Source organism: Rattus norvegicus, chromosome 2 (assembly GCF_021556685.1).
Source record: "Rattus norvegicus strain SHRSP/BbbUtx chromosome 2, alternate assembly SHRSP_T2T, whole genome shotgun sequence".
Lineage (NCBI taxonomy): Eukaryota > Metazoa > Chordata > Mammalia > Rodentia > Muridae > Rattus > Rattus norvegicus.
The window spans coordinates 226,026,547-226,053,729 of NC_141535.1; the positions used below are offsets into that span (position 1 = coordinate 226,026,547).

Consider the following 27,183-nt stretch of genomic DNA (forward strand, 5'->3'; position numbering starts at 1 on the left):
CTTCAGAAATTGAGGGCAAATAAACCCCTTTTCGAATTAAAAAAAAATGTAAAGACACACTATTGCTGTTACCTTACAACAACTGTCAGGAGATTTTCAGATAGAAAGCAATTTTATATAAACCAGAAACTCTGACCTACAGAAAGGAGAAAAAGACTGAAGGTTAAAAATGCTTTTTATGGGGCTGGGGATTTAGCTCAGTGGTAGAGCGCTTACCTAGGAAGCGCGAGGCCCTGGGTTCGGTCCCCAGCTCCGAAAAAAAGAACCAAAAAAAAAATGCTTTTTATTTTCCTTATCCAATAAGTTTATTCAAAATATAGTATGTTCAATAATTACAGCTAATGTGTGTGGTATGAATAACAATTGTATGAGAAAAAGACTGAAAAACACAAGTACTTGATTCCCATGTGTTGAGTCACGGCTTTCTGTCAGTGATGAACTCTATACAAGTATGGTCCTGTTAGACTATAGTCATGCTAAACAGTTGATGTTACCTAGTGACGATGGAGCCACTGTGATTCATTGCAGCTCCTTATTTGTGGTGATGTGGCTATAAGCAGAGCTACTCTACTGCTTGTCATTATAAAAATATGTTACATAAATCAGTGCAGAAGGGTTGGTGAGATGTCCCAGGGGTAAGAGTCCATCATGGCAGGGAAGCATGGCAGCAAGAAATACACACACATAGCTATAACCACCCAGTTTTCTACAGAGAAAAGTTTGCTTCATCAAACCATCAGTGGTGCTGAGAAAGCTACATATTCACACATGGAAGAATGAAGCTAGGTCTATCTCTCACTCTGTGAAAAATTAATTTGAAATTGTATCTAAGAACTGGAAACTTTGAAAGTGCTAAACATGTTAAAGAAAACATTTTAAGATATAGTCGTAGGCAAGGACTTTCTGAAAAGAGTACCACACTTCTGGAAATATAGCAAGAGTTAAGCAGTAGAATTGCATGAAATCTAAAGCCATCTACAATAAAGAAAAACAGACAATGGGTGGAGCAAAGAGACCACTTACAGAATGAGAGAACATCTCTGCCAATTACACAGCCAAAGGGATTATATATAGAATATATAAACTTTAAAAATTAAATGCTAAAATCAAATAATCTAGTCAGCAAATGAACAGATGAGTTGAACACATAGTTCTCAAAAAAAATATAAATGGCCAATAAATAGATGAAAAATGTTCAATATTTTTATCTATTTGGAAAATGCAAATCAAAACTATTATGAAACTATATTGAAAGAGTAAAATGACATATTCTTATATAATAATGAAGTTTTAAAAATCACAATAAAGTTGGAAATTCGTAAAATAACTAATAATGAGACAACACAACTCAAAATCACACTGTATGAAAAAGGAACTCTCAAAGGAAAATTAAAAATACTTTGAACTAAATAAAAATGAAAATGCAGTTTATCAAAATTTATAGGATGTAACAAAGTAGTGCATAAAGTATGAGCATTCCGAAAACATTAAATATGTAAATTTAATAAAAACTACCACCTTAATAAGCAGGAAAGGAAAGTAAATGCCATCCAAGAAAGCAGAAGAAATAAGAACCATTAGAGCCAAACTTGGCCTGTGACGCCACACAGTTGAGTCTCCACTTTCCCATCATATGCACACATATGATTGTATGCATATATATATAAGACCCATAATCCACCAGTGAGAGAAGAATGGCATTTGTTCTTCTCTCTGAGATTCGGTCAGTTGTCTTGAGTTACATCCATCTTTCTGCAAATGACAACTTTGTCCTTCATCTATTACATTTTTTGACTGTTCCTCTGCTTTTGGACCCTGAGGTTGGTTCCGTAACTCAGCTGTGAAGAGTGCTGCAGTGACTGTGGCTATGCAGGTCTCTCTGTGAGTTGTTGGCCTGTAGTCCTTCGGGTCAGTACCCGAGCGGTATAGCAGGGTCGTATGGTCGAGTGATTTCTAGTCTGTTTAAGGAAGCCCCACGCTGGTTTCCACAGTGGTTGAACTACTTTACATTCCTGCCTACAGAGTAGGAGCTGGCTTCCGTCTGCATCCGCACTAGCATTTGTTGTTTGTTTCCCTAGTGAGCACCATTCTGACTAGGGTAAGACAGTTGCAATGTAGTCCTCACTCCCATTTCTCTGATCCTTAGGGAGCTTTTAAGGACTTTTAACTCATTTCAGTAATGCATTGTTTTGATTGAGTTGTTCAGTTTCTTCTTGAGTTAGATTATTACAAGATTTTTTTTTTTGCCGCAGTTATGAATAGAACTATTTTTCACGACTTGGTTTCAGCATGTTTTCTGTTGGCATGTAGGAAGGCTACTGATTGTTGTGTGTTCAGTGGTGCTATTTAATTTTTAGTTAAGCTGTGTGTGTCCCATTTGCCACAAGGACCTAGCTTGTTTGATTTTCTTCATATTTTTCCCCCTCCTCTCTTCTACCTTCAAGGTCCTTCATCAGGTCCTTACTCATTTATTTTGAAAATTCTACAAGTGGTGTTGGAAAAAATAATAAATAGATTAAAAAGTTGTGTTTTTTTTAACTCAGTAAATATGAAACTAATAACATTTTGTGAATTTTTTATAGCCTTGCTAAAAGGACTACATTAGGATGCTAGAAGAATTATGTATGGCAAGAGCCAGGAATCCTTAAGACCTCTTCTGTCAGGCTGCCTCTTGTTGAACTGTGAGCTCCTTGTATTGCTTGGCTTCCAGCACCTAATATCTTTTATTTGTGTGTGTGCTGTCATTGTTTGGTTTATTTGCTCGTGGGTTTCCTGTGTACCTGTTACATGACTCAGTGATAGACACCTGATGGTTTGGAGGACCGTTCTGTCCAGGGGAGGGGACAATTTGAGAGGAGTCGGTTCTCTCCTGCTACCTTGTTCTTGGGATAAGGTATCTTCTTTTTTTTTCTGCACCGTGCTGTCTACCCAAACTTCTAGTTCATTCTCCCGCCTCCAGTTCCCCTGTCCCCGTGGCAGTGCTAGTGCCGGGATTAGATGTAAACCACAGATGCAGCATTTTGGCTTGGGCGAGCGCTGGAGAGAGGCAGCCAGAATGGCATGGCAAACGCTCTCGCGTGCTGAGCCCTCTCCCTAGCCATCCCACCAAGGCTTCTGCACACAAGTATTTACTCACCCTGCCCACCAACACTTCCTGCTCATAAGCTACCTTCTAACAACAAAAATATTACCAGAATAATTTTTTTCAATACAAAGGTTTAATGTGATCATGTTTAAATTTTTGCTCTGTCATTGTGATGATGAATTAAGTTGAGAATTTGTACCATAGCCGGTCCAGGTTGTTTTCAAACTTAAGAAAATCTCTTCTTTATGGGTGTTCCCCTCCCCCATCCTCCCCCCATTACCGCCCTCCCCCCAATAATCACGTTCACTGGGGATTCAGCCTTGGCAGGACAAGGGCTTCCCCTTCCACTGGTGCTCTTACTAGGTTATTCATTGCTACCTATGAGGTCAGAGTCCAGGGTCAGTACATGTATAGTCTTTGGGTAGTGGCTTAGTCCCTGGAAGCTCTGGTTGCTTGGCATTGTTGTTCATATGGGGTCTCAAGCCCCTTCAGGCTCTTCCAGTCCTTTCTCTGATTCCTTCAATGGGGGTCTCGTTCTCAGTTCAGTGGTTTGCTGCTGGCATTCGCTTATGTATTTGCCATATTCTGGCTGTCTCTCAGGAAAGATCTACATCCAGTTCCTGTCGGCCTGCACTTCTTTGCTTCATCCATCTTGTCTAATTGGGTGGCTGTATATGTATGGGCCACATGTGGGACAGGCTCTGAATGGGTGCTCCTTCTGTGTCTGTTTTAATCTTTGCCTCCCTATTCCCTCCCAAGGGTATTCTTGTTCCCCTTTTAAAGAAGGAGTGAAGCATTCACATTGGGTTAGGGGGGGATGTTTGCCTGGAAACCAGGAAAGGTAATAACAATTGAAATGTAAATAACAAATACCCAATTTAATAAAGATGGAGAAAAAATACAAAAAAAATTTTAAAAAAGGAAATCTCAACATATTATCATGACATTTCTTTTTTTTTTAGGATTTATTTATTTATTTCATGTATGTGAGTACACCATAGCTGTCTTCAGACACACCAGAAGAGGGCATCAGATCTCCATTACAGATGGTTGTGAGCCACCATGTGGTTGCTGGGAATTGAACTCAGGACCTCTGGAAGAGCAGTCAGTACTCTTAACTGCTGAGCCATCTCTCCAGTCCCCTGTCATGACATTTCTTAATGACTTGGCTTTATGGCATGGGCCATCATGCCAGCTGTTAGAGGCAGAGGCAAGAGGACACTTGGAAGCCTGCCTAGGGAACAAAGCCAGAGCCTATCTTAAGACAAGAAAGGAATAGAAAAATGCTAAGCTATTACAAAAAGCCTTTAATGCCTACAGAGTTCAGGGATGCCATTCAGTGTAGGGCTTTTGTCCACCATTTCGGGGCCATAGGTTGAATTCCCAGTAGGACAAAGAAAAACACTCACATAGAATTTGAAATCTCTTTTCCTGTTTCTCTTTGTGCATTGTGTGCATGCATGTATGTACGTGCATATGTAATGAGAGGACATGTGCCATGGAACATGTGCTAAGTTCAGCAAACAGCCTCGTGGGGTGGGTTCTGGTTTTCTCCTTCCATATTTACATAGGTTTCAGAGACTGGCATAAATCATCAGGCTTTATGGCACACATTTACCTGGCCCCTTAAAATGCTTTCAGAAAATTGTTTAGGAATGGTCCTATGAACTGATAATGTCTCTGAAATATATTTTAAAACTATCCTTCATTTATACCAGTATGTGATATTAATCAACGTTTTGAGTGGCTTGGAGGTCTGCATATTAGTGTAGTTAATAGGATTTAGTTTTGCTACCTGTACTTATATCTATATAGATGTAATTTTCTTTTATTTCAGGAGTTACACTCATTGTATTATGGATTCTACTCTGGGCCCTTATAGGTCAAGAAGTTCTCCCTGGTGGAAATTTGTTTGGGCTTGTAGTTATTTTTTACAGTGCTTTTCTTGGGGGCAAAATTATAGAAGTCATTAGAATTCCTGTAGTACCTCCCCTCCCACCTCTTCTTGGTAAGTGTATAATCTTCTGTATTCTTTGTTGATGATTTGTAAATTCTGAACATTTTCTATTTGGACTAGAGATATTATTTTAATTAATAAGGTATATCTAACTTCTAATTATATGCATTTACTGTGCATGTATATCCAGCATTTCATATATATTTATGCTCTACACACAGATTTTTACAATCTATTTTAAAAAGTAATTTGAAGATACTGAATATATTATTGATGTTACTTTATTATTTAATATGTTGGAAGCTTAGTTTAACATGCATTCTAGAAGAAAGGAAATTTAGAAAAGGCTGGCACAAGGCCCTGGGTTCAGTCCCCAGCTCCAAAAAAAAAAAAGAAAAGAAAAAAGAAAAGGCTGAAGTTTTGTACATGTCATGGAACTATATGTACATTAGGATGAGTGGTAGCATTACCTTCTGAGGGCTGTGTCAGCTGCATGAGTGTCTGTGTTGTGTATGTCAATCTGCCACTCCTGTATTAAGTATGGCTTCTTCATTTTATTGTTCTGTGATCTGCAGATGGACAGGAAAGTTAGTGGTAAAATTTTTTCTGACGTCTCATATCTTCTACGTGACCAATACATCTAAATAGGCAAAGCACGATCTGTAGAGATTGTCTCAGTACGTCGTACCATGTCCACAATACCCTCACATCCAAATCTCTCTAAATATTTACTGACTCTTTACCCCTCCACAACTTCTATCTCCGACTTTTCCATGAACAATGACATAACCTTCTTTTGGTCTCTGGGGCCTATTTTATCATTGTCTAATTCTCCAAGACCAATACATAAAAACTGCAAGACTCATATCAATTCCTTTATAAAACCTTCCCATAGCCCCTGCCTCTGCCAAAGAGGAGGAGCCTTCCGCCATCTGGCCTCTGCCTCTCTTTGTCTTCACTCTCACTCTTGCTGTGCTCTGGCATCACTGCTTGTTAACTATACCACACCTGCACCACACCTGCACCACACCTGCACCATACCTGCACCACACCTGCTCCACACCTGCACCACACCTGCACCATACCTGCACCACACCTGCTCCACACCTGCACCACACCTGCACCACACCTGTTACACACCTGCACCACACCTGCTCCACACCTGCACCACACCTGTTACACACCTGCACCACACCTGCACCACACCTGTTACACACCTGTACCACACCTGCACCACTCCTGCACCATGTGTCTGTGTTCAGCATCCCTTTACCCATGCACCCACCCCCATGCTTCTCTCTTGGAAAAATCAGCTGAATCAGATATACTCTGTTCTCTACTTTCTTTTCTCTCCCTTCCCTTCTGCCTTAGGGATGTTACTGGCTGGTTTCACCATCAGGAACGTTCCGATTCTTTACAAATTTGTCCATATTCCTACCTCATGGTCTTCAGCTTTAAGAAACACTGCCCTTACTATTATCCTAATACGAGCTGGGCTTGGACTGGACCCACAGGTAAGTTTCCTATTAAATTTTGAGTAAAAATTCTTTTACATATTAGAAAATAACAAAAATAAAAAGAAGCAGAGATTTTTGTAAAGTCTAATGTAAAACTAAGATAAAGATCAAAGCCTTGACCAAAATGTTGGTTTTATAATTTCTACTTCCAGCCACCAGTATTTATATGAAGAGAAATCAATGTGATATGAGGTCTGTGTTAGTGATCATCTTTAGTAATGTGCATAGAAGTAGGTGTGCCTTCGGCAGGACCACTGGTAGTTAACCGAGAGGCTTTCCTGTGGGCACCATTTACTTCCAGTTAACAAGGATAGGGTGATCCCATCAAAGCTTCCTTCTCTGTTTTCAAAGAAAGAGAAAAAACTTCAATGATTTGTTTTAATACTATGTGTAAATATGTTCATGATTAACTTTATATTATTGTAAAAGCTCATTTAAAATATTTCTTAAAATATAATCTGGAGATCAGAAATCTGTTTGAATTATTGAAAGGTGACTTGTCATGGACATAATAGCTACAGAAATAAATGTGGGAAGTATATATATAGATTTAATGATATTATACCAAAAGGGTAAATAATTATCACTGGTGATGATTGAGCCATTAAGAAAATAGAAAAGGTTTTCCTTTTGAAATGTATTGATTTTTTTTTTACTTTTGACATGCTAGTCTTTTTTATTATTACTATTAAATAGCTCACCACTAATTAATTGGTGGGAAAAATCCAGTGGGACACTATCATTATAATGTTCAAGGGGAAAATTAAAGAAGTTGGAGTAACCATGGAGAGGTAAACCTTTGCAAGTGACTATAAATGTGCTTTGTCAAGGGTGAATTGCTATCCCTCAAAGGACTGCTGTGTTATAATGTTTGCTTAAATGATTGTCTGGTTGGCCTTTAGGATCGATCTCAGTGCAACCTTTTCTATTTCAGGCTTTGAAGCATCTGAAGGGAGTTTGTCTGAGATTGTCCTTCGGTCCATGCCTCCTAGAGGCGTGTTCAGCTGCTCTTTTCTCCCACTTCATTATGAACTTTCCTTGGCAATGGGGGTTCCTATTAGGGTAAATTTTTTTCCTTTCCTCATAACATAAAGTTACACAGTTAAATGTATTTGATTAAAGCTTTAGATACTCTGAATACTGTATAGCCAAGTTCTTCATTAAAATTGTATTATTAGGGGTTGGGGATTTAGCTCAGTGGTAGAGCGCTTGCCTAGCAAGCGCAAGGCCCTGGGTTCGGTCCCCAGCTCTGAAAAAAAGAAAAGAGAAAAAAAAAATCGTATTATTAGGGGTGAGCAAGAATCCTCGAAAATCAATTGATCAAAGATAGAGTCAGGATCCACATTTACCAGACGCTGCCGTGGATGGCGCACCCTCCTGTGATCCCACGCTAGGGAGGCTGATGCCCTACCCGACTCAGTTCAGGGCCAGTCAAAGGTACACAGCAAGGTCCTATCTCTGAAAAAATCTGCCATCAGCTACTCAGACATTGTTAGTTCCCCAGTGTATAGTGTCAAATAGTATAGTACAGTGCATAGTCCTCATCTTCTCCCTGCTCCTGTCCTGTGTGTGCGTGTGTGTCAAATGACCTCTTTTTCATACACTATTGTATTGTGTGCATACATATGTGTGTGTACACACATATATATATACATATATATTATATACGTGAGATTTTATTAATGGGCATGTAAATAAAAAAATCCTTCTATTTTCAGAATGTTAACAATGCAAAACAACCTTTTCTGTCAGTGCAGAGCCCCAACAATCTTCTCTTTATCCATTCCCTCGTGTTAAAATCCCTCCTTCAAATTGGTCTGTAGGCAAATCTATGGGACATTTTATTGATTGGTGATATATAGGAGGGCCTACATACACTTCTGTGGCAGTGTCACCCCTGGGTAGATGGTTCTAAGTTATGTCTGGAAGTAGTCTGAGGAGGCCATGGAGAGCAAGCCAGTAAGCAGCATTCTTCCATGACCTCTACTTCAGCTCCTGAATGGATTCCTGCCCTGTCTTGTCTTTGCAATCTACTATAAAAGGACATAAATTCTTTCTTCAAGCTTGGTCATGGTATTTATCATAGAAATAGAAACCAGACTAGGACACTGTTTCTCCAAATCTTTGTACTATTTAGTAGTTGCTTGTTTGCATAGTTTAGACTTTCCAATAACTGGAGACTGCTGTCTCTGCTACTTATGTGTTAAAGAAAAAGGGGCACTTTTATAGCTAAACAAGATACCCAAAGTTTTCTAAAAGCAAAAGTCTTAGACTTGGATTCTTAAGATTTGGATGTTAAGAAAGCTCTCAGTAGAAAATGCTATGTGCATGTAAGATTTGGGAAAAATCCCAAACTTTTTTTTTATTTTACAGTTAATTGCTCAATGAATCTTCAAATCGTCTAGTAGAATAGAAAGCCACAGACAGGGCTAGTGAAGCATGCCTTTAATTTTGGCTTTCTGGAGGTAGAAATGGGGATCTCTGTGAGTTCAAGGCCAGTCGGGTCTACATAGCAAGTTCCAGGACAAGCAGGGCTGTAGAAAGCGACCCTGTCTCAAAACAAACAAAAAATAGACAGCTTCAAACTCCTGTTTACCGCAAAATACATGGGCCTTGTAGCATAATGTAGAGCAGATTGCGTTTGTGAGAATTCCAAATGTCACTGTAGATGTTACAATATTCCCAGAAAATACAAGCTAAGAAATATGAATTGGATTAGTAAAATCTGATGCATTTGACAACCACACCCATTTGCCTCTCTACATGTCTCTGAAGGAAGGAAGTTCTCACTTCCCAGGTGAAAATTTGGTAATGATTTCTTGAGTATGAAACTGAATTTACCTGCAGCAAAAGCAAATCTAGATCAAGGAAGCTATATCAAACTTTAAAGCTTGTGCTCAGATAATGAAGCAGTATCCAAAATGAGTTGTACATATGTGAAAAGCATATACCTTAAGATCTTCAATATATAAAGAATTTCTACAACTCAACTTTTTAAAAGTTATCTAGCTAGGCATGGGGCCTTGTGCCTATAATTCTAGTATTTAGAAAGCTGCGTCAGAAAGGTTGTTTTGAACTCAAGGCCAGCCTGGGATACAAAGTAAGACACTTTCTCACGTGTGTGAGTGTGTGTGTGTGCCAAAGACATTTCTCCACAGAAAATATACAAATGGCCAACAAACATCTGAAATTCTTGGCATCTATAAGTATTAGAAAACAGCAGTTAAAAGAATATATCTGTGCATATATTAGGCTGACATGTGTGTGTAATAATGACAAGGATGTGGAGAAACTGGGTCTGTTGTGTTCTGCTGATGGGATTGTGAAATGGTAGAGACACTACATAAGGTTTTAGAGTATTCACTGGGTGTGGTTACAGTGCCTTTAAGTATGTAACATCTTTTGCACCAGTGGCAGACATATTGGGCTTGTGTTTTCCTTCTGAAATCCTCCTTTGTCTCTTATACTTGGAATACACTTGGTTTCTTGTCCCTTGAGGAGCAGTCTCCTGTTGTCTGCCAGTTGCATTATGCATTTTCTGATTATATTGATATCTTCATTCGAAATAATGTAGGGATAGGGGAAGGCCTACAATTTGTGCTCAGTCCAATTTCTTAAGAAATATCACTGTGAAGTTTTTTTTTTCTTTTTTTTTTTTCCGGGGCTGGGGATCGAACCCAGGACCTTGCGCTTCCTCGGCAAGCGCTCTACCACTGAGCCAAATCCCCAACCCCTCACTGTGAAGTTTTACCCAGCGCTAAATAACATGCACAGTGGCCTGTCACCATGAAGTGACTTTCACTCAAAAGTGTATTGATGTCGTGGGAAATTGACAACCAAATGTCACTTGCTTAGACTGACAGATGGGTCCTCAAAGTCTGCCTTTCAGTTTTGTTCTAGGTGCTGTCTCTCCTGCTGTTGTCGTTCCCAACATGCTGCTGTTGCAAGAGAACGGATATGGTGTTGAGAAGGGCATTCCAACCTTACTAGTGGCTGCTAGCAGTATGGATGACATCGTGGCCATCACTGGATTCAACACATTCTTGAGCATAGTCTTTTCTTCGGGTAAATAAGAAAATTGCAACCTTTTTCTCTAGTTCTTTCAGCTGGGTTTATGGCCTTCCTTCTATATTTATTAACCAAGACTTTAATTTCTCTCTGTTCTTCATGGAAAGCTCATCTTGATCAGGTAAGATGCTTCAATGGATGTTTTAAAAATTAAAAAATACAACAAATTCTCCAAAAGCCCCCAAGTAATACATAAAAGAATGATGTCATTTTGCGCTGAACTTTTCCTCATCCTTGATATTGATCTGGTTTTGGTGCTTTGGAATCTTGTCAGTTTTCACTATGTAAATTATAAGCAGCACTGTTAATAGTCTCACTAATACATCGACGGAGGGCTTTTCAAATATATGTTGTTTACCATCCTAATAGCATGATGCTTGGTATTAAGACAATACAGAGCTGGGACAACCGTGTGCTATTTTGGTAGTGTTAAGACAAAAATCTTAAGGCACCAGTTCAGATTCATAAGCTGGTATTTGATCTTTTTTTTTTTTTATTAACTTGATTGAGTATTTCTTATATACATTTCGAGTGTTATTCCCTTTCCCAGTTTCTGGGCAAACATCCCCCTAATCCCTCCCTCTCCCCTTCCTTATGGGTGTTCCCCTCCCCATCCTCCCCCCATTGCCGCCCTCCCCCCAACGATCTAGTTCACTGGGGGTTCAGTCTTAGCAGGACCCAGGGCTTCCCCTTCCACTGATGCTCTTACTAGGATATTCATTGCTACCTATGAGGTCAGAGTCCAGGGTCAGTCCATGTATAGTCTTTAGGTAGTGGCTTAGTCCCTGGAAGCTCTGGTTGCTTGGCATTGTTGTACATATGGGGTCTCGAGCCCCTTCAAGCTCTTCCAGTTCTTTCTCTGATTCCTTCAACGGGGGTCCTATTCTCAGTTCAGTGGTTTGCTGCTGGCATTCGCCTCTGTATTTGCTGTATTCTGGCTGTATCTCAGGAGAGATCTACATCTGGCTCCTGTCAGCCTGCACTTCTTTGCTTCATCCATCTTGTCTAATTGGATGGCTGTATATGTATGGGCCACATGTGGGGCAGGCTCTGAATGGGTGTTCCTTCTGTGTCTGTTTTAATCTTTGCCTTTCTATTCCCTGCCAAGGGTATTCTCGTTCCCCTTTTAAAGAAGGAGTGAAGCATTCACATTTTGATCATCCGTCTTGAGTTTCATTTGTTCTAGGCATCTAGGGTAATTTAAGCATTTGGGCTAATAGCCACTTATCAATGAGTGCATACCATGTATGTCTTTCTGTGATTGGGTTAGCTCACTCAGGATGATGTTTTCCAGTTCCAACCATTTGCCTATGAATTTCATAAACTCGTTGTTTTTGATAGCTGAGTAATATTCCATTGTGTAGATGTACCAGATTTTCTGTATCCATTCCTCTGTTGAAGGGCATCTGGGTTCTTTCCAGCTTCTGGCTATTATAAATAAGGCAGCGATGAACATAGTGGAGCACGTGTCTTTTTTACATGTTGGGGCACCTTGTGGGTATATGCCCAAGAGAGGTATAGCTGGATCCTCAGGCAGTTCAATGTCTAATTTTCTGAGGAACCTCCAGACTGATTTCCAGAATGGTTGTACCAGTCTGCAATCCCACCAACAATGGAAGAGTGTTCCTCTTTCTCCACATCCTCGCCAGCATCTGCTGTCACCTGAGTTTTTGATCTTAGCCATTCTCACTGGTGTGAGGTGAAATCTCAGGGTTGTTTTGATTTGCATTTCCCTTATGACTAAAGATGTTGAATATTTCTTTAGGTGTTTCTCAGCGATTTGGCATTCCTCAGCTGTGAATTGTTTGTTTAGCTCTGAACCCCATTTTTTAATAGGGTTATTTGTCTCCCTGCGGTCTAACTTCTTGAGTTCTTTGTATATTTTGGATATAAGGCCTCTATCTGTTGTAGGATTGGTAAAGATCTTTTCCCAATCTGTTGGTTGCCGTTTTGTCCTAGCCACAGTGTCCTTTGCCTTACAGAAGCTTTGCAGTTTTATGAGATCCCATTTGTCGATTCTTGATCTTAGAGCATAAGCCATTGGTGTTTTGTTCAGGAAATTTCTTCCAGTGCCCACGTGTTCCAGATGCTTCCCTAGTTTTTCTTCTATTAGTTTGAGTGTGTCTGGTTTGATGTGGAGGTCCTTGATCCACTTGGACTTAAGCTTTGTACAGGGAGATAAGCATGGATTGATCTGCATTCTTCTACATGTTGACCTCCAGTTGAACCAGCACCATTTGCTGAAAATGCCATCTTTTTTCCATTTGATGGTTTTGGCTCCTTTGTCAAAAATCAAGTGACCATAGGTGTGTGGGTTCATTTCTGGGTCTTCAATTCTATTCCATTGGTCTATCTGTCTGTCTCTGTACCAATACCATGCAGTTTTTATCACTATGGCTCTGTAATACTGCTTGGGTTCAGGGATAGTGATTCCCCCTCAAGTCCTTTTATTGTTGAGGATAGTTTTAGCTATCCTGGGTTTTTTGTTATTCCAGATGAATTTGCAAATTGTTCTGTCTAACTCTTTGAAGAATTGGATTGGTATTTTGATGGGGATTGCATTGAATCTGTAGATCGCTTTTGGTAAAATGGCCATTTTTTACTATATTAATCCTGCCAATCCATGAGCATGGGAGATCTTTCCATCTTCTGAGGTCATCTTCAATTTCTTTCTTCAGAGTCTTGAAGTTCTTATTGTACAAATCTTTTACTGGCTTGGTTAAAGTCACACCGAGGTACTTTATATTATTTGGGTCTATTATGAAGGGTGTCGTTTCCCTAATTTCTTTCTTGGCTTGTTTCTCTTTTGTGTAGAGGAAGGCTACTGATTTATTTGAGTTAATTTTATACCCAGCCACTTTGCTGAAGTTGTTTATCAGCTTTAGTAGTTCTCTGGTGGAACTTTTAAATATACTATCATATCATCTGCAAATAGTGATATTTTGACTTCTTCTTTTCCGATCTGTATCCCCTTGACCTCCTTTTGTTGTCTGATTGCTCTGGCTAGAACTTCAAGAACTATATTGAATAAGTAGGGAGAGAGTGGGCAGCCTTGTCTAGTCCCTGATTTTAGTGGGATTGCTTCAAGTTTCTCTCCATTTAGTTTAATGTTAGCAACTGGTTTGCTGTATATGGCTTTTACTATGTTTAGGTATGGGCCTTGAATTCCTATTCTTTCCAGGACTTTTATCATGAAGGGGTGTTGAATTTTGTCAAATGCTTTCTCAGCATATAATGAAATGATCATGTGATTTTTGTTCTTTCAGTTTGTTTATATAATGGATCACGTTGATGGTTTTCCGTATATTAAACCATCCCTGCATGCCTGGGATGAAGCCTACTTGATCATGGTGGATGATTGTTTTGATGTGCTCTTGGATTCGGTTTGCCAGAATTTTATTGAATATTTTTGCGTCGATATTCATAAGGGAAATTGGTCTGAAGTTCTCTTTCTTTGTTGGGTCTTTGTGTGGTTTAGGTATAAGAGTAATTGTGGCTTCATAGGAGGAATTCGGCAGTGCTCCATCTGTTTCAATTTTGTGGAATAGTTTGGATAATATTGGTATGAGGTCTTCTATGAAGGTCTGATAGAATTCTGCACTAACCTGTCTGGACCTGGGCTCTTTTTGGTTGGGAGACCTTTAATGACTGCTTCTATTTCCTTAGGAGTTATGGGGTTGTTTAACTGGTTTATCTGTTCCTGATTTAACTTCGGTACCTGGTATCTGTCTAGGAAATTGTCCATTTCCTGCAGATTTTCAAGTTTTGTTGAATACAGGCTTTTATAGTAAGATCTGATGATTTTTTGAATTTCCTCTGAATCTGTAGTTATGTCTCCCTTTTCATTTCTGATTTTGTTAATTTGGACACACTCTCTGTGTCCTCTCGTTAGTCTGGCTAAGGGTTTATCTATCTTGTTGATTTTCTCAAAGAACCAACTTTTGGTTCTGTTGATTCTTTCTATGGTCCTTTTTGTTTCTACTTGGTTGATTTCAGCTCTGAGTTTGATTATTTCCTGCCTTCTACTCCTCCTGGGTATATTTGCTGCTTTTTGTTCTAGAGCTTTTAGGTGTGCTGTCAAGCTGCTGACATATGCTCTTTCCTGTTTCTTTCTGCAGGCACTCAGCGCTATGAGTTTTCCTCTTAGCACAGCTTTCATTGTGTCCCATAAGTTTGGGTATGTTGTACCTTCATTTTCATTAAATTCTAAAAAGTCTTTAATTTCTTTCTTTATTTCTTCCTTGACCAGGTTATCATTGAGTAGAGCATTGTTCAATTTCCATGTATATGTGGGCATTCTTCCCTTATTGTTATTGAAGACCAGCTTTAGGCCGTGGTGGTCTGATAGCAGGCATGGGATTATTTCTATCTTTCTGTACCTGTTGAGGCCCCTTTTTTGACCAATTATATGGTCAATTTTGGAGAAAGTACCACGAGGAGCTGAGAAGAAGGTATATCCTTTTGCTTTAGGGTAGAATGTTCCATAAATATCTGTTAAGTCCATTTGGCTCATGACTTCTCTTAGTCTGTCTACGTCTCTGTTTAATTTCTGTTTCCATGATCTGTCCATTGATGAGAGTGGGGTGTTGAAATCTCCTACTATTATTGTGTGAGGTGCAATGTGTGTTTTGAGCTTTAGTAAGGTTTCTTTTACGTATGTAGGTGCCCTTGTATTTGGGGCACAGATATTTAGGATTGAGAGTTCATCTTGGTGGATTTTTCCTTTGATGAATATGAAGTGTCCTTCCTTATCTTTTTTGATGAATTTTAGTTGAAAATTGATTTTATTTGATATTAGAATGGCTACTCCAGCTTGCTTCTTCTGACCATTTGCTTGGAAAGTTGTTTTCCAGCCTTTCACTCTGAGGTAGTGTCTCTCTTTGTCTCTGAGGTGTGTTTCCTGTAGGCAGCAGAATGCAGGGTCCTCGTTGCGTATCCAGTTTGTCAATCTATGTCTTTTTATTGGGGAGTTGAGGCCATTGATGTTGAGAGATATTAAGGAATAGTGATTATTGCTTCCTGTTATATTCATATTTGGATATGAGGTTATGTTTGTGTGCCTTTCTTCTCTTTGTTTTGTTGCCAAGACAATTAGTTTCTTGCTTCTTCTAGGGTATAGCTTGCCTCCTTATGTTGGGCTTTACCATTTATTATCCTTTGTAGTGCTGGATTTGTAGAAAGATATTGTGTAAATTTGGTTTTGTCATAGAATATCTTGGTTTCTCCGTCTATGTTAATTGAGAGTTTTGCAGGATACAGTAACCTGGGCTGGCATTTGTGTTCTCTTAGGGTCTGTATGACATCTGTCCAGGATCTTCTGGCTTTCCTAGTTTCTGGTGAAAAGTCTGGTGTGATTCTGATAGGTCTGCCTTTATATGTTACTTGACCTTTTTCCCTTACTGCTTTTAATATTCTTTCTTTATTTTGTGCGTTTGGTGTTTTGACTATTATGTGACGGGAGGTGTTTCTTTTCTGGTCAAATCTATTTGGAGTTCTGTAGGCTTCTTGTATGCCTATGGGTATCTCTTTTGTTAGGTTAGGGAAGTTTTCTTCTATGATTTTGTTGAAGATATTTACTGGTCCTTTGAGCTGGGAGTCTTCACTCTCTTCTATACCTATTATCCTTAGGTTTGATCTTCTCATTGAGTCCTGGATTTCCTGTATGTTTTGGACCAGTAGCTTTTTCCGCTTTACATTATCTTTGACAGTTGAGTCAATGATTTCTATGGAATCTTCTGCTCCTGAGATTCTCTCTTCCATCTCTTGTATTCTGTTGGTGAAGCTCGTATCTACAGCTCCTTGTTTCTTCTTTTGGTTTTCTATATCCAGGGTTGTTTCCATGTGTTCTTTCTTGATTGCTTCTATTTCCATTTTTAATTCCTTTAACTGTTTGATCGTATTTTCCTTGAATTCTTTCAGGGATTTTTGTGACTCCTCTCTATGGGCTTCTACTTGTTTATTTATGGTTTTCCTGGAATTCTTTTAGGGATTTTTGCGATTCCTCTCTGTAGGCTTCTACTTGTTCTCTAAGGGAGTTCTTCATGTCTTTCTTGAAGTCCTCCAGCATCATGATCAAATATGATTTTGAAACTAGATCTTGCTTTTCTGGTGTGTTTGGATATTCCGTGTTTGCTTTGGTGGGAGAATTGGGCTCCGATGATGCCATGTAGTCTTGGTTTCTGTTGCTTGGGTTCCTGCGCTTGCCTCTCGCCATCAGATTATCTCTAGTGTTACTTTGTTCTGCTATTTCTGACAGTGGCTAGACTGTCCTATAAGCCTGTGTGTCAGGAGTGCTGTAGACCTGTTTTCCTGTTTTCTTTCAGCCTGTTATGGGGACAGAGTGTTCTGCTTTCGGGTGTGTAGTTTTTCTTCTTTACAGGTCTTCAGCTGTTCCTGTGGGCCTGTGTCCTGAGTTCACCAGGCAGGTCACTTGCAGCAGAAATTTGGTCTTACCTGTGGTCCCAAGGCTCAAGTTTGCTCGCGGGGTGCTGCCCACGAGCTCTCTGCAGTGGCAGCAACCAGGAAGATCTGTGCCGCCCTTTCCGGGAGCTTCAGTGCACCAGGGTTCCAGATGGCGTTTGGTGTTTTCCTCTGGCGTCCGAGATGTGTGTGCAGAGTGCAGTCTCTTCTGGTTTCCCAGGCGTGTCTGCCTCTGAAGGTTTAGCTCTCCCTCCCACGGGATTTGGCTGCAGAGAACTGTTTATCCGGTCTGTTTCCTTCAAGTTCCGGCGGTGTCTCAGGCGCAGGGGTCTTGCCGCTCCTGGGCCCTCCCCCACGGGAACCCAGAGGCCTTATACAGTTTCCTCTTGGGCCAGGGATGTGGGCAGGTGGTGGGCAGTGTTGGTGGTCTCCTCCGCTCTGCAGCCTCGGGAGTGCCCACCTGACCAGGCGGTGAGGTCTCTCTCCCACGGGGTCTGGGAGCAGAGAGCTGCTGCGGGCCGGGATCCGTGGGTTTGGGACTCTAGGTAAACACAGGACGTGCCCGGTCCTAGAGGAATTCTGCCTCTGTGTGTCCTGAGTTCACCAGGCAGGTCTCTTGTAGCAGAAAAGTTGGTCTTACCGGTGGTTCCGAGGCTCAAGTTTGCTCGTGGGGTGCTGCCCACGAGCTCTCTGCAGCGGCAGCAACCAGGAAGATCTGTGCCGCCCTTTCCGGGAGCTTCAGTGCACCAGGGTTCCAGATGGCGTTTGGTGTTTTCCTCTAGCGTCAGAGATGTGTGTCTGGTGTTTGATCTTGAGCACCTCAGCAGATACTGTGACAGTAGAAAGTGGGCTCACAAAGGCCAAGACTGCAGGAAAATAGGAAAAGTCACCACCATATCACTAGGGGCCATGCCGTCCTGGGTGCTGGTAGTGCTCAGGCTGAGACCGAGAACCTACCAGTAAGGAGACACAGTAAGTGTTAGATCCACACAGCGAAGGAGAATTCAGAGGCTCTGGAGAGACAATATACTCAAAGCATTCCTGGTGAAAACAGATGGGCACCCAACTGGCACCTTGAGTTCGACTTTTCCAGTGCAGGGAGCTGAAGTGGTTTGCACAGGAAGTTGAGTCTTCTCCTGACTCTGGATGGATGAAATGGCAGACGACTTTGTGGATGAACTGAATGCTCTGTTTTACAGTTGGATTGGCAGACACAATTTTCTTTTTTGGACAGAAGTTTATCTCACGATAGCTGCCTCCACATGCAGTTGATGGACACCATGAAGCCAGTGTGTCACACCCGGAAGTCCCTCAACCCCGCTTCTACTCCCAGCAGTGTCCCATTGCATGAGGACACCACCTGCTGCTCACTCTGGAATATCAGAAGCTCCTCCCTGACATTCCCAGTGGGTACTCTAAGACTTGAAAAGGCACAGCAGTATCTGTGGCCATGGTGGCTCTGGCAGTCATGGTCTTGGAACATCACATAATTCTAGACCAGACCTGGAAGAGGAGTGACCACTTGGCCCTCTGGGAGCTTGGTGGCATCAGGTGCAGAAAGCACCAGACTCTCTAACCAAGTAGTGTTGTGAGTGAAGTGACCTGCAGTGAGACGCTGGCAAAGCCCCTCGTGGCCAAAGGGAGAATGCCAGGTGCCTTGTAACACGGAGCATGCTCCCTGGGAAGATAGGTGAGTGCAGAGACTGCCCGCCTGCAGACATGTTTATGGAGTTGTTGAACATCTGCTAACAGAAACAACAGTCACAAAATTGGGCGGAAAACACATAACAAGAAAATCGGGTCTCAGAGTGTTACTTGGAATTCTTAGCTTTAAAACTATTTTCAGAAATGAGAGTTTCCACAGGTATTAATGCTTGGATTATCTACAGTACCGAAAATTCAGTTGTCCATGTTATAGAAGCATTAAGATGGTTTTAGTTTGAAAAGTGTGCAGAGCTGGATGTGGTAGTGTGCCTACATCCTCAGCATTTTACGAGGCTGGGAGGGGATCACATGACCCAGGAGTTCAAGGCCAGATCGACTCTGTCTCTTTTTTAAAATCAGAAAATTAAGATAAGAATAAAACCTGTAATTGTCACCCCATAAGGTAAGATTCTCAGCCTTATTTTACAAACCTTCTCGCTGTCACCTCCTCTCTTCTCTCTCTCTGTCTCTCTGTCTCTCTCTGTCTCTCTCTCTCTCTCTCTGTCTCTCTCTCTCTGTCTCCCACTATTCTGTGTGTTTCTGTGTCTAAGAATGTACATGTGTGCATGTATGGTGCTGTGGGTGTGTGCACACATGTGCATGTGGAGACCAGAGGTTGGCATTGGATGTTTTCTTGAACCGTTCTCTGTTTTGTTGGTTGAGACAGGATCTTTCCCTGTGCCTGCAACTCAGCAGCTTGGCTAGGCTGGCTGGCAGTGAGTCCTAGAGATCCTCCTGTGTGCACCGTCTCAGCCCTGGCACTAGAGAACATGCAGAGGATCTTAACATCAGTGTCTCAGGCCTGCCATCTAGCGTTTTACTAACAGGGCCATCTTCCTACCTCTCTCCCATTGTTCTTATTTAAAAAGAAAAAAAATGCCACTGAACATTGACCATACTGTTGGCAGGAGAACCTTGAGGCCTATGGATAAAAGTATTTACCATCGAGAAGCACAGCAAGATAATTCTCAAAAAGAAAGCGTTGTACTCTTGAGGGAGAACGTGTCCTTTATGTAGCAGTTAAGAGAAGTTATTTGGCCTTGCCTCCCGGGCTGTATGTGTGTGATCGTATTTGAATAGAGTTCAGGAGGGCAACTCACTATCTTGATGTCTTAAATTGAAAAAGGCCTCGTGTCCTTAAAACTGGCCATTAGGACTGAGGAGCCAGCAATGGGCTCTAATTGTTTATGGTATTATGACCCACTGAGCGAGCATCTAAGCAATTAGAGCCCCACCATTAGGGAGTGGAGAGTTTTGCTTTTTATTTTGGGCCTCTTTATCTCTGGCTTCATTATTTCATTTATTGTTACTGTGGCGGATATGGTAGGGGTAGGGGATATGGGATGCATGCACAGACCCATGTGTAGAGGTCAGAAGACAACTTTTAGGACTTTGTTCTCTCCTTTTTTAAGTTTGATTTATGTGCGTGTATATTACATGTATGTGGGTACCCTCAGAGCCCGAAAGACAACCTTAGATGTGGAACTGGAGTCACAGGCCACCACTGTGAAGGCTGAGAAGAACTTTCAGGAGCCATGTCTCCCGCCCCAGTTCTCTCCTCTCAACCCTGAAGCCTGAGGGTTGAGTCAGATGTCAGGTTCGTGGACAAGTGCTTCATCCCTGCTGAGCTAGCCCAGAGTCCTCATTATTTAAAGTTTATTTTTACTGATTTTTTTGTTGTTGTTTATGTGTGTTTTGCCTAAATGTGTGTTTGTACACCTGATGTGGTCAGTGCCCACAGCAGCCAGAAGAGGGCGTTGAATCATTTGAGCTGGAGTTACGGGTGGTTATTAGCCACCACAGGGGACCTTGAACTGGAAACCCAGATCCTCTCTCTGTAGAAGAGGCCAGTGCTCTTAACTGCTGAGCCACCTCTCCAGCCCTGTTAACAGCTCCAGTTTTTGCCTTTCATTGCTACGCAGTGTAAATTATTTTGCTGTTAACTTTATTATCACATACTTTTCATATAAAAAATAATTTGTCTTGAATCAGGGTAACTGTTGTTATGGTGGCTGGCATGGAATTCCTTGTCTAATTGTCAAGTCTACCAAACAACCAGGGTTGGTTACACATAATGATCTGGGGAATTTTTTTTTCATTTTGAATGATTGTATAGTATTGGTGGACTGCTTCAGAATTGCAACCTGTACAAAATTGTAATTGACTACAACATTTACTATCAAAATAATACTTGGTTGAATATCTTATGTAGGAACATCTGTACCTGGGCTAAGTGTTTTCTTTCCTTTCTGTTTTATTTTTGTTTTGTTTTGAGACAGGCTCACTCTCTAGCCCAGGCTGGCCTGGAACTCACTGTGTAGCCCAGGCTAGCTTTCCACTTGCTGCATTTCTCTGGTCTCAGGCTCCTCAGCCCTAGGTTAAAGGTGTAAGCCCTAGGTTAAAGCCACTTCTGGCTTCTGAATGGAGAAAGGAAAGTATCTTCTGCAAATTGTGATGGGGAAACGTCATGTCCTTCCACAAAAGAGTAAAATTAAGGAGAAGTTTTATGACATTGAGCTTGGCAATAGGTTCTTGGATGTAACACTAGCAATCACTGGCTACAAAAGCAAATATTGGTATTATATGGATATCAAACTTAAAAACGTACATACCACACCAACCAGAGTGGAAATATGGTGCTTGGTATAGCATCCCATGAGGGGTTGATAATGTGAAGATTACGTGGAAAAACTGTATCAAGAACAAGAAAATGCCTCGGACTAAAATGAAAGATGAAGCCTTGCTTTAGTCTGGAGCCTAACACCACTGTGATGTCTGCGCTTCGCCTATAGGGAATGATGGCGGTGAGGGAGTCCTCATGGATGTCGCGATGGCTCTTACAAAAGGTATCACGGGAGCTCTTCCTCCACATGAGACCATGGAGAAGCTGACCAGTGAGGAAGACTCTTACCAGATACCAGGCTATTGATATCTGCCTTCTTGCCCTCCAGAACTGAGAAAAGTCTATCTAGATGGTTTACAGATGACCAATGCTTAAAGACGAGGAATCAGACGTGAAGGACACACAAATCAACAACAGGCATCTGAACAGCGTCCAACGCATGCAACAGTGAGAACAGCACAGATCAAGAGCCGAGTGCCCCAGCTCCCTTGGGCAGTCCATACCCACCCGCACTCCGGTTTTCTTTCTGCAAGACTTTAGGAAGACCACACCTATGTTCTTGGGTGTCTTGGGTGCTTAAAAGTCTGTACTAGAATCCCTTTCTTAAACTGCAGCTGTGTGACATAAAAAGAACGAGGTGTCAGGCTGCACAGGCATTAAGAACACTAGAATATTGATTTTGCCATTCTTCAACATTCAGTGTAAATTTTAGGGTTTTCTTTCCCATCTCTAGTAAAGTCTCCTTGAATTTTTTGTGGGAATCACATAGCCCCGAGAGGTTTCTTCAGCTAATATGGGCATCGTAACTATATTGAATCTTCCGATCATGCACAAGTGTATTTTCTACTTATGTGTATCCATACCTTCTCTGAGCCACGTTTGTACTCATCAGTACAAGCCTTTCAGCTCCTTAATTACAGTTATTCCTTATTCTTTCTTATATTACTCAAAGCAAGTTCCTTCCTTTCCTTTTCATTGTTAGTATGTGGAGCAACTGATATGTCAGGATTGACTTCGGAGCATACAATCTTTTCATAGTTCCGACAGGTTTATGTTTGAGGGATGAATGTTAGGGTTCTCTCTGTGTCTCGTTGTGCATGTGTGTGAAAGGAATGCCAAGGTATGCGTGTGGAATCCGAGAGCTGCTTCAGGTGTCAGTCCTGGCCTTCGGCCTTGTTTTGAGACTGAGTCTCATTGTTCAATGCTCTGTACACCATGCTCAAAAATGCCACGTCTACCTTCCATGTCTCTCTGTTAGTCCCTGGGGTTACACGTGCTTGTATTAATACTGCATCTGCTCTCTTAATTCACATCGTCTGGCTCGCAAGGCAACCACGTTACCCACTGAGACAGCTCTTTAGTCCCAGATTCTAAGGTTTTCTGTATATAAGGTCAGTCCACTTAAGAGAGATTTTTTTTTCCTTTCCAATTTGGATGCCTTTTATTTTTCTTCTTGCCTATTTTCTCTGGCTAGAGTACCTTGAGAATAGAATTGGGGAAAGTGTCATCATTGCCCTATTTCCGATCGTTAAAAGAAAAAATTTCATTTCACCGGTCTATATGCAGTTAGCTATAGGCTTTTCTTTTTTTGGTTCTTTTTTTTTTTTTTTTTTTCGGAGCTGGGGACCGAACCCAGGGCCTTGCGCTTCCTAGGCAAGCGCTCTAGCTATAGGCTTTTCTTGTAGGGCTTTATCGGGGGATAACTTGCTTCCATTCTGAACTGAGTAACATCATCACGAAAGACTGTTGGATACTGCACCAAGCAAGTTGGCCTTGTGATTTCTGTCCCTTCTTCTTTTAATGTACTATATCACAGGAAAGAGTTTTGTATTTTGACCCCAGATAAGAAACATTCTGAGAGGCCAAAATAGACGGCTCAGTAGTTAAGGCTACTTGATGCCTTCCAGAGTACCTAGTGTGGTTTCCAGCATCTGCTGGTGGCGAAAAGCCATCTCTACGTATAGCCAATCCATCTACGGCATCAGGCACACACATGGCACACATACTTAAATCAGACGAGGTGCAAATAAAATAAACGAAGTCTTTTAAAAATGTGTGCACATCCCTTTTGCATTCCGAGACTAAATTCAGCTTGATGTTGTATAACCCAGTTAGTGTGCTGGTGGCCTCGGTTAACTCACATTGTATTGAAGATTCCTGCATACTTACCAGGAGCATTTGCTTGTAGCTTTCTTATGGTGTGCTTGTCTTCGGCATCGAGATGGTGCTGGCCTATCACCCATTTGGGTCTGGGGGCTCTTCCTCCTCTTCAGCTTGTATCTTCTAAGAATTTGCAAACGACCGATGCTTTTCCTTTGTATGCTGGTTCAGGAGCAAGCTTACCTCCGACCTCTCCTTTGTTCTTGGTAGCTCTTTACCCAGAGTATGCAGGAACAGGGGAGACAAAGGCCGGTGCTTCAGGTAACCTCCAAAACTGTCCCTTTCTTGTCTTTCCCTCTCAGTGGAGAAGTAGCAGGTGGGATACCTACCCCAACCTGTGCCAGCCTGGCAGTGGGTGACAGGCAGCCAGGGCACACGCATTAGCTGTTCCTATTGGTTTCCACGTGTCCCTCTTGACTCCCCACCTGTGTGGACTGCCACGTCTTCTTGGTTGGCTCATGGGGTTCCACGCAGGCTTTTAGGCTGCTCGCTGTAGTTCAGTTGGCACGTCTGTCACGGTCTGGGCTCAGCATTCCCACGCCAGCCTCTCACTGATATCAGTCTGTCCTTCTGAGCAGAAAGGATTGCTAACACGTACATACGTTTAGCTAATTCACTGCTCAGAGTAAAGTCAAACCATTTTTTAATTGAGGAACCAGGTTCTTTCGTTGCTTACTTTTTATTCACAATGATTCTGGGTATACATTATTGATTCCCACTAAAACGTATCGAAAACCCAATTGACTTGTCTGTGTCTAGGATTAGCCTTGGGATACAATTGTTTTACATGTTTTTGCTGGTAAGTTGTTCCATCTACACGTACGTGGTTTGTTTCTTTTGCACAGAGCATTTCAGAATTGTCAGCAGGACCAGCCCAGGCCAGAGTCCCTGTCCTGCTTCCACACTTGTCTCCTTTGCGTGGTCTGATAGGTCAAGTATAAGAAGAGCACATGATTTCTTTGTTTTCTGACCCACTTATACAATGGACATTTTCAGTTGTGTGTTGACATTAAATTATAAGAGTACACATTTAACTTCAGATAGATCTGAATACATTTTCACACATGCCACTGTAAAGATTCAGTTTTGTACTCTCGTCTGTGAAACATTACTCTTCCTCATGAACCACATAGGTCTTATTCTCTAATGTATAGTGTACATGAAAATATTTCTCAGTTAAAAAAGTTTCTCTTATTTTGTTCCTTTACAGGTAGTGTAATTAGCAATATCCTATCATCTTTGCGGGATGTTCTTATTGGCGTGCTGGTAGGAGTTGTTATGGGAATTTTTGTTCAGTATTTTCCAAGTAGAGATCAGGTAAATAATAATAACAATAACAATAATAATAATAATAAATATATGGTTTGTAGAATGTCAGTGTGCTAATTGGCCCCCCATTACTACAATGAGCTTCCCGGATACTTAATCTGTAACACAGAAGGTTTGGGAAGTTACAGTCTGCTATAGACCTGCCCATCACCATGGCAACTGTACCTTTGCAGCATTTCCAGAGCACAACCGAAGAAGGGAGGGACTGGAACAACACTCGCTTTAGGAGTATGCGTCCCTGCTTTCCAGAGGTCCCGCCATGCCCCGTACCACCACCCCTAACAAACTTGTAACAGGGCTTTTGGGGGGACAAACCACACCCAAGCTACAGCATGGGTGTAGTATAGCGCTTCCTGAGGTGACTTTAGAAAGGACTGTGAAACGTAAATCCCATACTTAGGACTCCTCACAAGTTGCCATGGTGCCTACTGTCTGCCTAAAGTGGAGCCTAATCGTAGTTGATTCCAGACATTCTTGGTTAATGTCACTGTGTCCTGATCTGGCAAATTAAACTCCTGAGAACAGTGACTGTGACTGCCATTTCCCTCCCGCCCACCAGCATTTCCCTTCCACTCACCCTCATTTCCACTAAGGCAGCCATTGACACGTGACAATTTTCTGAGTCTTTTTTTCCCAAATTTTCTCTCAAACATCTTCGAAACAGATAAGTTCCCATTTATTCTTCCATATTTTCTGATTTAAAAGTGCCTCCATTCCTGTTGACAGAGGTTTTAGACCAGGTTGGGTAGTGTTGGTGGCAATTTTGAGACAAAGTCTCACTCTATAGCTGAGGCTGGCTTTGAACTCCGTAGTTGTCATCTTCCTGCCTCAGCTCGTAATGTGGTGACTTGCATCAGAGTTGTTGGAGGGACCGTTTTCCTCACTTTTCAGGTAGAGTCTGGTAAGCATTTTGCTGTGGAGTCCGAGCTACGTAAAGAGTGAAAAAAGTCTCATACATGATGAATTATTATCAACGTTTTGGAGACGACTTGATATAATCTTGACAAATATTGTAGCAACGGGTAAAAAGAGATAGATAATGCCACATCTTGTATGTTTGATGTAAAACAACTTCTAAATGTGTATTTCTAGGAGAGACTTACACAGAGGCGAGCCTTCCTAGTTCTGAGTATGTGTGTTTCTGCTGTCTTAGGCTGTCAGCACATTGGCTTACACGGATCTGGAGGACTGGTGACACTAGTGCTGTCCTTCATGGCAGCAAAACGATGGGCTGAAGAGAAGGTAAAATAGCTGAATTTTGAAATATGTAATGGGCATTGAGGAAATCACCTCCCTCTAGTTGGAAGATGTCCCACTTCCCTCGGGAAGTGGTGTGCGTGGACTGAGGAGTTAGGACCACAGAAAGTCAAATTGAATGACAGTTAAGTACAGCTGGAAAGCTGTCTTCTCACACCAGGGTTTTCCCCACATCTTCTGTGATTTGATTATGTGGCTCTTATGAATTACCTTAGTCTTCGAATTTTTAGTTCTACAGTTCATCCATGAAAACACGTTCCTAAAATTTAGCATATCTGGACCCCAAACTGCATTGTTTTGTGCTGTTTTTGTTTTTTTTATTCTATTGCATTAGTTAGTATTTGAGTCAAGTCAGCTAAAAGGGGATCTTCACTCTGCTCTCTATGTTTGGTTTTCCTTTCACTGAATGAACTTGTTTAATTTATGCTTCAGTGTTACCACTACCACCACCACCACCACCTCCACCACCTCCACCACCACCACCACCACCACCACCTCCACCACCACCTCCTCCTCCTCCTCCACCACCTCCTCTACCACCATCACCACCTCCTCCACCACCATCACCATCACCACCTCCACCACCACCACAACCACCACCACCTCCACCACCATCACCACCACCACCACCTCCTCCACCACTTCTACCACCACCATCATCACCATCACCACCATCACCACCACCACATTTATCTATGGGAAGGGGCGTGGAAGTGAGAACACCTTACAGAAGCCACTGTCCCTTTCCAATGGGAGAGTCCCGAGATCAGATTCAGGTCGTCAGGCTTTGTGGCAGGCTTCACCCACTGACAGTTTGCCTACCCAGCTCACATTCATTTTATCTGATGGCATAAAAAGAGGTACAAAAAAGGAAACATGTTCATAAAGATCGGACATACAGAATGAACGCACAATCCCCACTCCTAAATATTCACTTATTTTCATAGATTAATCATTTTAACCAATACTATATTTGTAGATGTGTGTGTATTCCATTTTAAAATATTACTGCCATGAACAGATTTCTTCATGAAGCCTTTTCGTGTATATAAGTATTCTGTAG

The 27,183-nt window shown here is 41.6% G+C and overlaps 1 protein-coding gene across 7 annotated transcripts in view; it reads left to right on the forward strand.

Moving 5' to 3' along the window:
* Slc9b1 (solute carrier family 9 member B1) overlaps nucleotides 1-27,183 on the forward strand; it is a 49,127-nt gene that overhangs the window by 16,795 nt on the left and 5,149 nt on the right. For 4 of the 7 annotated variants that reach the window (NM_001173973.1, XM_087629341.1, XM_087629347.1 and 1 more), the window contains 6 exon segments: nucleotides 4,923-5,093; nucleotides 6,414-6,556; nucleotides 7,494-7,621; nucleotides 10,449-10,624; nucleotides 24,745-24,851; nucleotides 25,956-26,105. In NM_001173973.1, coding sequence (NP_001167444.1) covers nucleotides 4,923-5,093; nucleotides 6,414-6,556; nucleotides 7,494-7,621; nucleotides 10,449-10,624; nucleotides 24,745-24,851; nucleotides 25,956-26,105 — 875 coding nt within the window. 7 annotated transcript variants of the gene reach the window in all.